This window comes from Melospiza melodia, chromosome 20 (genome assembly GCF_035770615.1).
Source record: "Melospiza melodia melodia isolate bMelMel2 chromosome 20, bMelMel2.pri, whole genome shotgun sequence".
NCBI lineage: Eukaryota > Metazoa > Chordata > Aves > Passeriformes > Passerellidae > Melospiza > Melospiza melodia.
In genome coordinates this window covers 10,157,651-10,173,866 of record NC_086213.1, presented here as the reverse complement: position 1 = coordinate 10,173,866, position 16,216 = coordinate 10,157,651, and the positions used below count along the sequence as shown (strand labels likewise).

The following is a 16,216-nucleotide window of genomic DNA, read 5'->3' as shown; positions in this document are numbered from 1 at the left end:
GCTTTTTCAATTAACTGTGCTTCCCCAGCCTCAGGATGATCTTTCTATTAGCAACAGAATGCTTTCGAGTATTTTGTGAATACTAATTCACAAAATTAATTAAATGCAGACTTAACTCTGAAAACATATATTTTACCACCAAAAAACCCTGCTGTCTTCCAACTACTGACCAATCACAGGCTTTGCTGGGATCAAGGGGATCAAGTCCTAAAGGCCCAGCAGTCAGAACTGAAGGTAGGAGGGTTAAAAGGAAAAAAAAAAAAGTTCTTCCTTTTGTATTTTAAATGCTCCAAACACAGAGGGGGATAAAAAAAGATAAATATCCCAAAGTTCACACAAAGTGGCCGCAGGAGCAGGACTGTGGCACGTCTCTCCCATCGCTCACAGTCACAGCTAGCAGAGCCCTTCGAGCTCCCACACGTGTTGTCCGTGTTTAAACTCAAATAAACTGCAGTTATTTCAATGTAAAAAAATCTATCAAAGCAGCACTTAAACATAACCAGATTTCTGCTTACCAAACCAAAAAAAGCTTTTTTTTGACAAATGTTAAAAGCTAATAAAAAAATGTAGACCGCCCAGCGTCACGCTCGGTGGTGTTACGTTAAAACACTGAACAGACACAAACAGATTTGCTGGAATTGAAAACAAACAGACACAAAGTGCCCCTCTGCAGGGTCTGGGCAGCACCTCAGCCTGCAGCCAGGACTCAGCTCCTGCTCGGGAGCTGCCCCTGATGGATGTGCATGTGTGCATCCCAGGGAGCGGCACCGGCAGCGGGCAAGGCAAAACTTGGGAAAGTGTTACTTCCAAATGGATCAGACCCACTCCTACAGAGAGGGATGAGCCCTACGTGTGAGTCAAGCATCCCAAAAGGGCACAAGCACAGAGGTAAAATACTCCCATGGCAATGCCCGTGCTGCTACAAAAAATAACCCAAGTACAGGAAAGAAACACAGAACAGTGGTGACCACGTATTTTTGCACTAGTGTGGATAGCAAATGCAACACTAAGGCACATTTCTAGACCAACGAGTCTTAAAACTTCTTACATCAACTAAGGAAAATGCATTCAGCCCATCCAGATGCTTTTGTCATTTGCCAGGAGATGAGCAGAACATGAAGCCTTAGAGAAGAGGGCACTGGCAGGGAGAGGAGAAGAAGGGGTGCTGAAGAGGGTAACAGTAAAGCAGTATCATCTAAGATGTTCTCTTTGAAGTATTAAGAAAGTCAGCTTGTAAAAATTAATGGATTAGACCTCCAGCTGTTCAATTCTCAGCTTTAAATTTAGAAGATATTTGACTTTGGAACATTGGTATATAATCCATAAAATATATTTAAATTTGTAAAAAAAACCCCAAATCCTTTGTATTAAAAGGCCACTAATAACTCAGAATGTTTTAACTGCACTAACACAAAAGCATCTGGCAAAGGAAAAGCAGCAAACTACAAAGAATCACAGTATTTTTATATAAGCCAGTCATCTAATCACTGTGTGTAAACTGGGTCTATCTACAGAACAGCAAAAATTCGGAATCGCATTTTAAAAACTGAGAAATCTAACCAAGACCAGAAAGGTGAGGGCAGACCTTGAATTTCCTGGGTGATTCCACAGCTTCACCCATTTGATTTCCATAAGGTTCCCCATGTCCCTTACCCAAGATGTGGTGCACAGCCAGCCATGTTCCGAACAGCCCTCACTAACAGAGGCTCTCATTTAAAAACGCCTCTCAAAAAAACAAAACTACTTCATATTTAAAAATAACACAACTTGTCCAGCAAACCTTAACCATGTCTTTACAGGTGCAAAGATCATTATTTTCAGGGGTGTAGATTTTTCAATGGAAAAGCTGCACCAGCTGGGCAGGGAGGCGATGCCGGCCGGAGCCGCGGCGCGAGGCGGCTCCACGGGCGCCTGACGCCCACCGCCCGCGCTGCCTGCACCCAACACACTCCAGCCCGAAACACACACAGGGACAACCTATTCTGTGCCAGGGATAAAACAGGGAATGAGCCTCTGCCTCCACTTTGACAGGTCTCTTTCAGTATTCTCAATGTGCTTGAGAAATTACGGCATGAAATGGTTTCTGGTATTTCGGTAAATTTAGCGTTAACAAAGCATACGCGTTAGGCCACCTGAAGATTCATTTTAGAACTGGCTGTGCACTTTCTGAGGAGACTCTCCTCACACTCAGATTTAACAGAAATACACGAGAAACCATTGACTGAAAATGTACAGTAATTTGTCTAGTACTAAAATTTTATATGGCCACATAAAGACATTTTACTGTACCAAAACCTTTCCCTGGTATAGAATACTACCGAGGCTGGGAGTCAGCTGGTTCAAATAAAAGCAGCCTATTTAGTTTCAGGTTAGACTTTTGTTTGATGCCTTATTCTTTGTTCTACATAAGTAACAACAAATTGTATCTATAGACATTGCTAATTAATAACACTTTTTATCAAAATATTATTTGCAGTTCTATGGTTGAGCATTCCACTAGGTGATTGGTAAAAAAACAGGTATTGTACCATAAAAAGTAAGAGGAGACTGGGTGTAATACATCACAGATCAAAATAAATCTATGCTGTCATCCAAGCTCATATATAAATACTAAGTCTAATTCATTTCCTTTTACATCATACATAAATATCTGAAGCACATTCACACACCAATTTCAAGAAACATTTCCCTCAAAGTCGGTCTCATGCAGATCCTCACACCAAGTGTGTGCAAAACAATCCCATTAAAATTCGCCTTGCAACTGAGTGGGCATCAGAAAATAACACTTTGGGGCAAGGAAGCACCAGGATAAAAACCAGATAGGGAATCTGCATTCATTCAAACACAGTTACATTATCCACTGAAATGAGAACAGGTAAATCTAGACACCAGAAATTAACAGCCAGACAGACGGTGGATGCAAAGGCAAACACTGGCCACAGTTGTTACTGAAATGCCAATAAATTTACACATTTCCTGCACTAAATATTTTAGTATGTTACAGCAAGAGGAAATACTACTGAAAATTCTGTCCCTTTCTCTTTCTAATATATACCATAAAGGTCGACAAGCACACTGCTACATAATGTTTATAAAACAAAGGAAAATATTTCTAAACAGAACCATTTTCTAGTAAAAAGTATTAAAAATTATAGTCAGTCAAGGTAAGCAATGGAGAATTTCTATCATCCACATGAGGCCAAGCAGGGGCAACCCTTCCAATTATATTTTTTAACAGGTTAGAAAAGTTTAAAGCATCATATTAAATCCAAATCTAATGCACACCAAACTCTCTCCCAGGATAAGCAGCAGGAGCGTTCTTCCCTCGTCACTCTGATTGCTGATCCAGATGATTCAATAAAGATGTAGATTTGATATATGTGGAGTTTATTGTGTAACTTCAAGACAAAAGCAATAGCTTCTTTTTTTCACTAAATTGTTAAAATTGTCTAAGTTTCAGCAGCCCAGTGAGACAAAGCAGCATCGGGAATCACAGCCCCCTCGCTGGAAAAGGCGCTGAGCTTTGCTGCTGAACTCGCTTCCACAGCGCTCACTCCAACACAGCCGCTCACAGCACAGCGCTTGCAGTGAGGGTTCAGCGCCTGAAAAACCTCACCAGAGGTCTGACTAGCTCAGTCCCCGTAAACAAACACAGTCCCTTGGTAAAGCCTCTAAAAGAACTAAGCAGTATTTAAAATAAAGCAGGCAGCAGAATGCACTGGAAAGGGAAAGAAAACAAAGGCTCCCGGCCGCATCTGGACCAAATTTGACCTTTGTTAATGTATTTCGAGTAATTCACAGATGTTACACACTGCTCCAGCAAGAGGGCTGGCCTATGGGCTCATTCCAGTGACAGGTTCGGTGTAACAATGAAATATGAACAAAAACTCAGAGATGAAGGCTAACGGTGCCGCATGGCACGTGCCCGTCAGCCCAGACTGACGAGCCCAACAGCCACAGAGCAGCAAAACACACTCCCATCCTTTCCACCTGCACAGTTCTAGGTACATACTGATGTCTTCACCTGACACTTGCAGTGTGGGACTTTCAAAATTTCAATTAAAACTAAAAAGCAAAACCGCACCAGCAATTAATTAGTGGGTTTCTAAAGAATACTAATACACATTTCATTGAAGAGGAAATTGTTCTGGTTCAGTCAAACCAGGAAAAGCAAAACCCCATTAAACTGACCCCGAATTTTTAAGTGAATTTGAACTGGTTGTTCTTTGTCAGCTACAGCTGTGGTGTTGGAAGTCAAGACGACCCCTCTAGACTCGGTGTTATTTATCCCTCACTCCCAGCTCAAGCTGCTAGGCAGAGGAAAACACGAAATTCTAGAAAGCATTTTCAGGGGGAAAAAACCCAAAACCTACCAGCTACCTCACATAAAACATGTTGGTACAAGAAATGATGCATCAGAGAAAACTTAAAGAAAACACATTTGAGGGCAGAGCCATGTCCAGGCAGCATTACTAACACTACATTCCGGAATGGAACGCGAACGCACGCACAGAGCTCGCGGCAGGCCAGCGCCGGAGGTGTCACACCTCACAGCACCGGGGTCTGCTCCCAGGAACCCCCAGACCCACAGCTCACACAACTGCCAGAGACCAGCAAATCATTTCAATGCCATTATTGGAAAAAAGGTGAGCTCCGAGGAATCTGAGCAGCCATTAAAACAACTCAAGTCGTTTCCCCCATAACCTGCGCACTAACAGAGTATTTGAGAAGTTCCTGATCCTGCTGTGTTTTGGGGAGCCTGATCTCTCCTTCATGGCCAGCACTGAAGTCGGACCCTCTGCTCCTGGAGAGCGGCAGGCAGTGGACAAAGTGCCCAGCACTGCACGGAGGGGAAGCTGCCCCCAACACCCACCTCCCCTTCGTCCGCCTCCCCGCACCTGAGGAGCCGCGGGCGCCAATCGCAGCAGCGCCACATTGAGAACAGATCCCCAACCGCTCTCACGGCAGGTGTAAATCACAAGCCCCAACAAGCCTGCACTGGGGAGAACCCTGGGTCAAATGCTGCTCTCACTAACGCTCCCCAGCCCCAAAACGGTGCCCACCTTCCAGCACGGAACGCCCAGGAGCTGCCTGAATTCGGAGGAGCGCTGTCTGGAGCCTGCGCATCCACCCGGACACTGGGTTTCTGCTGGAACAAACACCACAGTGCAAATCCCAGCCCACAGAGAAGGTTTTAAATCTCAGCCCATGACTAAAGGAAGCCTTTTCTTAAACACAGTTTCACATACTCAGGGGCATGGCAATGTTAAGTTTAATTATTTCTACTGACCGAGGTGAACAGCCTGTTTTGTCTCACCCATCGTATCTTTATCATCTCTAACAACAGTTAAAGTAAATTCTCTGTGAGTCTGTATAAATTTCCTCATCCGAGGAACCAGCCCATTCAAATCCCTCAAGTGACTAAAGCATGAACCAACCCGAGCGCCTCTGCATTGTTGTGGAACTGGTTTGCTATTTTATGTTAAGCCTCTGAAATACTAAAACATATCCTTATATAGGAACACTGATTAAATGGTTTTCCTTCCAAGTGATGAACTGTTTTAACACCAACATTGTGGTTATCGCGACCAGAAAGCAATTACTTCTTTCACTAGCTGTTACTAAGAATAGCTGTGATCAAAGTGACTGGAGGAGTGCTGTTAAAAGACGCTGCAGAAGCATCGCTCCATATGACACACACACACACAAAATATAGATCATTTTTAACCAAATTACACTTTTAATAAATGTGCTGTTCAGAATTAAATAGCTGCTCAGGATTTCTTTTAAATCACTGCTCAGGATTTCTGTTTTTCCATCCAGGAAGTGAAGATCTATAGAAGTTATTATTTCAAAATCTATTTCTAAACACAGCACGGTGTGAGATGTATGTATGTGTGTGTGTGTGACAGTGCACACGTAACGGGGTGCGTGTGGTGTGAGAGAACGTATGGATGTGCTTGAGCCTGCCAAGGCAGAAGTAACAGGAACTGTGATTTGTGCTAACTAGCTATTGATCCAGTCAGATCTAGATGTTGTGTACAAGAAACAATAAAAGAGAAGGGGCCAGGAAGGATGCTGTGTGCAACTCCATTTAAAAATGGAAAAGAAGGGCCCCAAACAAACCAATTTATGTCCTTGCCTGGGTGAAGCATGGAGAATGCTGATGGGCTTCCTCGGGTCTGCCGTGCATGCTAAACACTCTGCTCGAAATGAGAGTCTCCTGCGCTGGGCATTAAACATGAACAAAGAGACAAACCGTGGGGGCTAGGATTCACGCTTCAGAAAGCCAAAGCTGCAAAGCCAACCAGAACCAGGTTAGGAAACAGCCTAGTTTCCTAACCAGCTCCCTTGTAATTTCACCAACAACTTTCTTAGCAAAATTACCAAACGTGGAGGGGTGCAAAAAGTCAGTTTCTACCACCAGAGATAATGAAAACAATTTCAAACTACACTGCAGTACCAAAATATCACCCTTCCTAGACACAAATAACGAGTTTATATTGTGTAAACTGCACATATGTATTTCTAGCACTCCAAAACCCACCCGCCTGCCCTCAGATAGCAGGTACAGCATGTGCACCCATTGTAACCATCACACACACAGCTAGACACGTTGCAAAATAGGGATTTGATAAGATAAAATAGAAAGAAATTGAATCTATAATCATCCTTATCTTAAACAGCTTTTATAATAGAGGGTTTTCCATTAAAATATTTTTTCCTAAGCCTGGGGAATTATGATGCCCTCTGGACACAAGGAAGGATCAAAAATGACAATTAATGCCAAAATTAAACATCTGTCAACTAAGCAAGTTTTACACTAACAGACCCAGAGCCTTATTTTAAACTGCCTTTCAGTTAAATCAAAAATAATTTGTTACAAGCCATTCAGTTCAGTATCACACTGCTGTGGGCTCCAAATGCAAGCAGGGGGCACCTGGACCTGAAGGGGCAGAACTACCACCAAATTCATGTTTTTGTGGTTAGGGAAAACCTCAGTCACAGTTTTGGGAAAGTGGCTGGAAGGTTAAGCTGGCACCAGGTTCTGTGGGAGCCCCCTCCTCAGCACCCCATGCCTGGTGGGACCCTGCAGGAGCCCCCTCCTCAGAACCTCAGGCTGCAGTTCCTTTCTGCAGCATCCCAGGCCCAGGAGCTCAGGTGAGGCTCACTGGGAGCCCCTCTGCTCAGCACTCCCACCTGCCTGTGCTCTAGGAGGCATGATGGGGACAGGGATGGCAGCAGCGATGCCACGGGGCAGTTGTCACCTGGGCCAGTCAGGCAGCAGGCACTTTGTCCCTGACACTGCCCCCCCCATTAGATCCACCAAGCATCCCAGCATCCTGCAGCTCCAGCCTGGGATGTGTATGCCCAGAGTACCAGAGCTGCAGCCTCACCACGTCCCCTTCCCCGAGCAGCCCACAACCACCCCTACCCCTGTGCCAGCACCCCTGTGGGACATCTGATACCTTCTTTGCTGGGGTTCGGGGGCTTGGGCTTCTCCCAGGGCGCCATGGGCTTGTCCTCCTCCTGCCCCTCCATCAGGGCCTTCTCTCCAGGCAGGTACCAGGTGGAGTTGTGCTCTGCCATCAGGGAGTCCAGGTCGATGGTGCTCATGGTGCCCTTGACACCCTCCGAGCAGCAGCTGCCCAGGTCACTGTCCCCATTCTGCCCCGCACACTCCCCCTTCTTGCTCTTCAACCCCAAGGGCTGGTCTTCCGAGATGCTGAACTGCTGCCGCTGGAGCTGGATCTGTGCCTGCAGGATCTCCAGGGGGTGGATCTCATCCTGGGCCGAGGTGCTCGTGGGGGTCCGCACCTGCTCCATGCTTGGCGTGCCAGGGTGAGCGCCCGCCGTGGTGCTGAGCCCATAGCTGTCGGGGGTCGAGGTAGATGTACTGAGAAGGCCAAGGGCCAGGGGCTTCTGTCCGTTGAGAAGTGCGTGCTCCCCACGGGGCAGCTTGGGCGAGCCACCCAGCAGCGGGCTACGGGTGGGCTTGGAGGTGGCGTTGTCGGAGCTGGAGGACACCTCGTCCTCGTTGCCGTAGCTGGTGCTGACCTCGTCGGGAAAGTCCACGTGCGGGGAGCTGCCGTCCGACTTGGTCACGCTCTGGATGCCGCTGTCCAGGGAGGACATCAGGTCGGGCTGCTCCGCCAGCAACAGTTCGCTGCCCTTGCCCCAGGACGGGGAGGTCAGGGGCTTGTCATGAGGGGTGCCTCCGCCGCGCTCAGCGCCCGCAGCCCCCGGCGGGGCCCCCGCCGCCACCGGCACTGCCGGCTGCCCTGGGCTGACACCGGCTCCCCCGCCCTCGGCAGCTGAGAACTTCTCAAAAAACGTGCCGGGGCTGACGTGCCCACTGTCCCGTTTCCGGCGACCCCGACCCCGCCCGCCACCCGCCTTCCCCTCGCCACCGGGCACCGGCTCCAGCGCGTAGCCGGGCGAGAGGCTGCTCTCCGCAGGCAGCAGCGGGGCAGCGCCCGCTGCTTTGCCCGTGCCACCCCCACCTACTGGCGGCCCCGCTGGGAAGTAGTCCGGGGCAGCAGGTGGCGGGTCAGGCTCGGCCTGGCTGAGCTTGCGCTTGGCCTCGGCCGGGCTCTTCTTGTTGAAGGTGACGTTGAGATTGGGAGCGCCCAGACTCGCGATCATGTTTTGGCAGGCAGTGGAGAGGGCAGCCAGGCAGCTCTGCCCGAAGACATTGTCCTTGCTGGCCGCCTTGCTGAAGGAGCCCAGCGAGAGGGCACCCAGCTTGCTGGCAGCGGGCCGCGGTGGGGGTGGCGGGGGAAACTCGGGCGGGGGCGGTGGGTAGGCACCTGGCGAGGCGCTCAGGGCAGGTGCAGCCCCGTGGGCCGCCGGCTGCCGCGCTGCCGCGCCAAAGGGGAAGCCAGGCTGAGCGGCGAAGTCGGCGGGGCCACGGCGCTCGGCAGGGGCACTGGGCAGTGCCACACCGCTGCCTGGTGACTGCAGCTGCGAGAGGCCACCCATTGTGGGTGTGAAGGGCGGGTGGACGCCGGGCGACGGCAGGGCCTGCGCCGGCCCCTCGCCTGCCATCCGCAAGGGCTCCTGCAGCCCCAGCCCACTGGCACCCGGCCGGAAGAGCACGGCAGGGCCGCCCGGCTGCAGGCCCAGCTCGTGGGGGGCTGCCTCGGCCGGTAGCCCGGGCGCTGCCAAGCGCCTCGGCAGCAGCTCCCCGGGCGGCGGTGGCCCTGCGAACCAGGCGCTGTCGGGGGCCAGGTGCGGCGCCGGCGCATCGAAGCTGCGGCCGCCACCAGCCTCCCGCTCGAAGGCTGGCGGGGGCAGGCTGCCGGGTGCGCCCACCTCACCATGGTGCCCCAGCTGCTGCAGACTGGGCGGCCGCAGGCGCTGCTGGCTTCGCGAGGCCATCTGCTTCATCACCAGGGCCGCGTTCTGGCGCTGCGCCAGTGCCGGGTGCTCAGGACCGCCGTGTGGCAACGGGCCCCCAAAGGCCTCAGGTGCCGGCGGGGTGAACTCGCCCGGCAGGCCAGGGTAGGCCGTCGGGGAAAGGTGACTCTCCATGGCCGGGCCGTGCATGCCGCCGCCCCAGGAGGCACAGCGCTCGACGCCAGGAGTGTTGGGGAAGTCAAACCGCGGCCTCTTGGCGACGCTCACGTAGGGGGCATCGAAGTGCTGCAGTCTTTGATTTGGTGGCTGTTGCGGAGGAGGGTGCTGCATATTAAACACGGGGTCGGTGTAGGGATGCATATTCCTGTTCTCCAGTCTGTGAATAGGGTATTCAAACTGTGCATGCTGGTTCTGCATTATGGGCCCATTGTCCTGCAGGTTGGAGTTGGGAGCGTTGGCTTCTGTTTGCTGTTGCCTAGGGATGGCTGGCGGGCAGGAGTTCTGTCTGGCCAGCAAGCCCGGCGGCTGCTGCGGTGCTTGCGGTGGTGGTGGCGGCTGCTGCTGCTGCATCAGCGGGTGCCTGGCGTTGGCCCCCGGCTCCAGACTGGCCGACATCTTCCGCGCCCCCCCGAAGCGCTCGAAGAAGACGCCGTGCTGCTGCGGCGGGTGCGCCTTGGCCACGGCCATGCCCGGAGCCCGGGGCAGGGCGGGCGCCCCCGCGAAGCTGCCGCCCGCCGGCACCTGCCGCCCGCCGCCGTAGTGCGGCAGCTGCCCCTCCGGCTCCGACGGGGAGAAGACGGGCAGCTCGAAGTGGCTGGCAGGGCCGTCGCCAGGGTAATTGTATTCCAGCGAGTCCACGCCGCCCTGCGCCGGCAGCCGCCGCGGCTCCAGGCCGTGGGGCTCGGAGGAGCCGGCCGCCGGCAGCCCGTGGAAGGAGGCAGCGCGGTTGGGGGACTGGTCGAGGGGCAGGCAGGGCGCCGGCACGGCGTGGCTGGCGGCGCCGGCGCCGTGGTGCTGGAAATCGGGCAAGGTCCCGGGGCGCTGCTGCCCGAAGCCCTCGCCGCTCTGGCCCTCGGCCATGTGCTCGTAGCCGTCGGCGAACGCCGTCTGCCCGCCCAGCGCACCGCTGTAGCCCAGAAGGCGCCCGCCGTGCACGCAGGAGGCGCCGGGGTCGGGCCCGAAGCCGCCGCCGAAGTGCGGGGGGTGCTGGTGCGGGTGGGGGGCGCCGCCGGGGCCGCCGTGCGGCTGCTGTCCGCCGAAGAAACCGTGCACGGGCGGCTGCATGCCGCCGCCGTGCAGCTCGCCGGGGCCGCGGCCCGGGAAGCCGTAGCCGTCCCCGGCCAGGCTCATGTTCATGCCCAGGAGGGGCGGCTCGCCCAGCGCTCCCAGGGCCGGGTCCGCCGGTGCCGGGCCGCCGCCGGGGAAGGCCGGCGCCTTGAAGTGCGCGCTCATGCTCAGTCCGGGCTGGCCGAAGCCCCGCTCCGCCTGCCCGCCGCTCCGGCCGCTGTTCTGCGGCTCGAACTGCTCCAGCCCGAACATCCTGCGCGGCTCCTCAGCAGGGCATGGCTGCTCCGCGCCGCTCCGCCGTCCCGCTGCCCGCCGCTCCCCGCTGCTCCGCTCCGCGCCACTCGGCCGCCCCCGCTCACATCCTGCCGCGCCGCCGGCACCGGCCGCTCGCCCGCGCTCACCCCGCCGCTCGCCGCTCGCTGCTGCCCGAGAGCCGACGGGGCGGCGCGCCGCCGCTCACAGGCTCCGGCGCCCGGGAGCTGCGCGCCGCATCGCCGGCCGGCCGTGCGCTCCCGCGGCTCGCAGCGCTCCGGCGGCGGCGGGGCCGGGGCGCGGGGCCGGGCGGGCGCTGCGAGGGCTGCGCCGCGCTCCCCGCGCGCTGCCGCGCTCTCACCCAGCGCTGGCGGAGCAGCAACAAGTTTTGCATTTCAGCGATGAATTTCAGCCATCGGGGCTGCGCCAATGAGCGCCGCGGTCCGGGGCGGGGCTGCCGTTAAGGTGGCTCCGCCGCCGGCCCCGTGCCCCGCCCGCACCGCGCCCCGCACCGCCCCCCGTGCCCGGCGGCGCCGCTGCTGCTCCCGCGGCGCACGGAGCGCGGGCGGACCGGGAGGTGCGCGGTACCGTGGGGTCCCGGAGCGGGGTCCTGAAACGGGGCGGGGGGCACTGGAGCCGGCACCAAGTAGCGGGTGTGGGGAGCCACTGCTTGCCGGGGCGAAAGCCGCCCGGCAGCCCCGAGCACGGGGGAGCAGGAGCAGCCCCGCCGGCCCGCCCCGAGCCGGGCACCGCACGGAGCCTCGCGGGGAGCGGGCGTGGCGGCAGCGGGGGGAGTCATAACCCCGTTCCCCCGGAGGGACAAACACCCATCAGGCCAAGGGGGCCCACAGATCGCCGGCGGGACACGGTGCTTCAGGTGCTCGCGGATGCACATGTCGATAGTTTAAAGAAATAGTAATGAATATTGCTCCCACCGAAAAAAAATGAGATCTATAAATAAGCGGCTGAAGACTGTTTGTATATGGCAGGAGAGTTTTAACGGGATTTTTTTCTGCAGGATCAGGATGCTGCGCTGTGATTAAATATTGATTTTGTGTAATTAGTTTTCATGTGAACTATCCTCCTTGCTGATGGCCTGGAGATTTCAGAACTGGCGAAGAAATGGAATTGGACGTGGAAATTATTACTTAGCGAAGTGACAAGGGGGGGAAGAGGGGGGCGCGGGGCTCGAGCTGCGGGGCGGGCACCGGGGTGGAAAACGCAGCACGCGCGGCGCGACCGCGGCACAAAGGAACCAAGGGGATGTCTCGCTCCTCGCTACGGGAACGGCGGCAACGGAGGGAGGGACTGAGGGAGAGACGAGGCCGCCAGCCCCTGCACCGCGTCCCTGCATATGGTCAGCAGTCCGGACCGGCCGGGCCCCGCACCCCGGCTCCGCTCCGTGTCAGAGGCGGCCCCGCGCCCGGGGCTCCCCCAGCGCCGCCGCCGTCGCTCTCCCTCTGCGCCTGCGTGCGCGCCGTCGGAGCGGCTCTTCCGAACGGGCACAGCGCCCCCTGGCGCCCGTCCGGGCCTCGCCGCACCCCCGCCGGGCCGAGAGCCCCGCTCTGTGCCCCCGCCGGGCCGAGAGCCCCGCTCCGTGCCCCCGCCGGGCCGAGAGCCCCGCTCTGTGCCCCCGCCGGGCGGAGAGGCTCCGCTCCGTGCCCTGCTCCGTGTCCCTGCCCAGCGGAGAGGCCCCGCTCTGTGCCCCCGCCGGGCGGAGAGGCCCCGCTCTGTGCCCTGCTCTGTGTCCCTGCCCAGCGGAGAGGCCCCGCTCTGTGCCCCGCTCCGTGTCCCTGCCCAGCGGAGAGGCCCCGCTCTGTGCCCCGCTCCGTGTCCCGGCCGGGCAGAGAGGTCCCGCTCTGTGCCCCGGTTCGTGCCCGCGTCCCCCTTTCGCCCCGACGGCGGTCGTAGAGCCCCCGCTCCGGCTCACCGTCCGTGACCCCGTTCCGCCCCGGCGGCGAGCAGTGGGGCCGGACGGGGCGGGCCGGGACCCGCGAGCATTCCTGGCCGCGGCAGGGCAGGGTCGGGTGCGGGGTTTGTCGGGCGGAGTCGCCGGGAGCGGCTGCCCGGATTCGTCCTGGGGCAGCGGCGTCGCCGCCTCTCCCTTCCCCGGCCCGTCCTGCCGCGTTTCTGGGGGCCCAGGGCCGCCAGCCCACCGCCCCGCGATGCCGCCGCTCCCTGCCGAGCCTCTCCTCGCCGTGGGTACGGAACAGCCTTAACCCAGCGGCGACATCGGCCCCGGGGCTGCATCCGCACCGCGGGTCCGTGCGCTGCATCCGCGGCTCGGCCCCGCTCCCTCCAGAGCCGCCCCAGCCTCGCTGGGGGAGTCAATCTCGCTGAAATCCCATCCCCAGCCATGGCTTGGCCCAGCTCGCCCAGCACCGCTCCTTCTGTGGACCTTGGTGGGAGCCACATGGTGTCTATAGCTGGACAATGGCAAACATGGAAATAATCTCGGCCGAAGCATTCTGACAGTAAAAACTGCTTGGAATGGCAAGGTCGGACAGCAGCTGCGACAGCCGTGGTGTGCATGTGGGAAGGTGGCTCAGCCCATTTCTAACCTGAGATGTGCTCTGGGGCTGCCAACCTGCCCCACAGCTCCTGGGGTCCAGCGCAGAACTAGGAGCACTGGTGGCAGCGTGGCCCTGGGCTGGGGTCAGGTCACCCGTGTCACAAAGAGCCACAGTTCCCAGCCAAGGAGAAGGAACCCTCTCTCAATTAGACCAAGCAATGAAAAGTGTATTTTATAAAACATATTTTTACTTTCATTCTTGGGGTTTTGGTCATCTTGGGGGAAGCAAGGAAAGGCATTATTTAAATAGTTGTAGCTGCTGGGGATTATTTTCTAAATTAACAATAGTAATTGTGCCTGCCAAATCCAAAGTTGAGGGGATTCATTTATTTCAACTCTCCAGACAATAGCACAATTTTGGGTTTCATATTGCAAGCTCTGAAAACCAAATAGTGGGACTGATGTTTAAAAAAATAATTCAAACAACATCAATTCATCAGACTTAAATCCAGCTCTTTCCACTGTGGCAGTTTAACTTGCACTTAGAAAAGTTGCTGCTCAGCAAAAAAAAAAAGAAAAAAATTCCTTTTTAACAAAATGAATGCATCATACATAAAACATCACGGACCATACAATTAGTAAGCAAATGTAAGAGTTCAGCTCAGTTCATAATTATTCAGCAAACCTATTCAGAATGATTTTTTCTCCCTCCAGCAATCTACTGTGTGGGCTCATTACCACTGAAAATCTAACGAAGAAACCACCACAGAAACTGCACAAAATAAGCCCATATGCTCAAGACACTTTAGCTCAGCCAGCCCTTAGCAAGAGCCTCTTAAACCCTGACACGGAGGGAACCAACCCAAGCTCATTTCTCTGTGGAGTTTGCACTCCCAGCTCTCCAAAGGTGTCCTGTCTTTAGTGCAGCTCCAGGTACTTCATTTGCAGCCACTCCCTTGTCCCCTGTGCTGCCACCAACGCCTGCCCCTGTCACACAGCCCGTGATGGGCTCAGTCCCTGGAGCTGAGGCTCCCAACAGCCACCTCACAAAAGAGCTGAATGGGTTTCTCCTGGCAGGGATTTCCCTTCCTAGCAGGGATATTCCGTGAAAGGAATTGTAATATTTTGAAGGACAGGTCTCCAAATCTGGCCGCTGACATTTTCAGGGAAGTTTTCAGCATTTCTGCCTGGAACAGTTTAGGGAAACTACTGTATCTCCTGTCTCTCAAACTACAGCGAAAGTGCTGGTGGGATGGATGCAGGAGGCAAATGTGGGAAATGATTACATAAGCTTGTGAGTGCAGGGAGTGCAGATCCGGCTCCCGAGGGAGGGCATCACTCCATGGGGGATGTGTCTGTCTGTCTGTCTGTGTGCATCTGCCCGAGCTCCTGAGAACAGAAGGGTTTTGGGTATGGAAGGGCTCTGTTCTGGACAGGTCCCAAGGCCCAGCTGTGCCCAGAGCAGGCAGAGCTGCCCTGCACATGGTGCCTCACAGGGATTTGCTGCCAGCACAGTCACACTGCTGAGCTGAGGGGCATCAGCTAAAAAGAGACATGTAGGCACTCCCAGTGATCCCACCTCTGCCACTCCTTGTCCTTCCCTGCTCGAGTGTCTGGAGGTGACACGGTTTGTAATTGAGATTAAAGACAATTTCATCTGCAAAACCTGATTTGCATTCAGTTTCTGGGAAGTTCACCTTGCCGGTGTAAAAATTTCATGCTTAGTTTTACCAACAATGCGGTTTCTGAAAAGACTGAACCAAATCCCTTCAGACACTTTACCGCTTCCCATTTTTAAAAATGCATAGCTGAATAAACAGAGTTAAGGGACTAAAACCACCTCAGTCATTTTCCATAGGGGTAGACAGCAATTTTAGAACTTAGCCCTTCACAGGGATTTTCCTGTTTGGTTCTCCTGCAAGGTTGGTTCAATTGGTTTTCGTTCCTTTACACGGCTGCAGCATTAAGCTGTGTATCTTTCCTGTTTGGATTTACAGGTTCCTCAGGTGGATCATGATATTTTCACAATATCAGTAGAGTTTTCCATTGCTGCAAACACTTTTATTTTTGCCAATTTAATATATTGCGTGCCCTTTATCCCATTTTGGTGAAAACTTTTGCAGCACATGCGGTACTTTGGTGTACATATAATGAACACCAAAAATATGTTTTGATTGAACATATAATTTGGATGACCGAAAAACAGGATAGTGCTAAAATCATACAACACTGAGAGTGTACATTAGTAAAAACATAGGAAATCCTAAAGCAATTTTTCCTGTCCATAGCACAGTCCACTGCTTGGGCTTTTATTTTTCCCCTTCAAATTCCCATCCCTAAAATACACATGTAGGATCAGGTATTGGGAAGGGGATATTTTAAAAATAAATTATTTTATATCTATCTATATATTTATATTTTTTTTATATTTATATATAGCACAACAGAAATAGACAGAAGTAGTGAATTAGTTTGACTACGGGAAAAGTAGAAGTTTTATGTTTCCTAAAATAGCTCAGTGAATCATAAATAACAAAATGGCACCTCTCTGTACGGATAACCGTGTTTAACTCTCCTCAGTGTTTTATGGTGGGAGTTTGTGTGACCAACTTTGTTCTTCTGTTTTCCTAAACTTGAACCAGGTGGGAATTTATACAAATGTGGTAGAGCAAGAACAATCCTTGAGCATCTGGAAAGTCTGGCTCACTGTGGGTGATGCCAGAAAACCACCAAAATTAATTCATTTTTCATCATCTTATAAATTGAATTACTGTGAAAGGACAGAGCCAGAGGGTGTTTTATAAA

At 54.2% G+C, this 16,216-nt stretch overlaps 1 protein-coding gene across 1 annotated transcript in view; it reads right to left on the bottom strand.

The window, feature by feature from the left end:
- MN1 (MN1 proto-oncogene, transcriptional regulator) overlaps positions 1-10,961 on the bottom strand; it is a 34,218-nt gene extending 23,257 nt beyond the window's left edge. The window contains exon 1 of the mRNA XM_063172805.1: positions 7,470-10,961. Coding sequence (XP_063028875.1) covers positions 7,470-10,899 — 3,430 coding nt within the window. The 5' untranslated portion in view covers positions 10,900-10,961. The remainder of the gene's footprint in view (positions 1-7,469) is intronic.
- Positions 10,962-16,216: the final 5,255 nt, after the last annotated feature.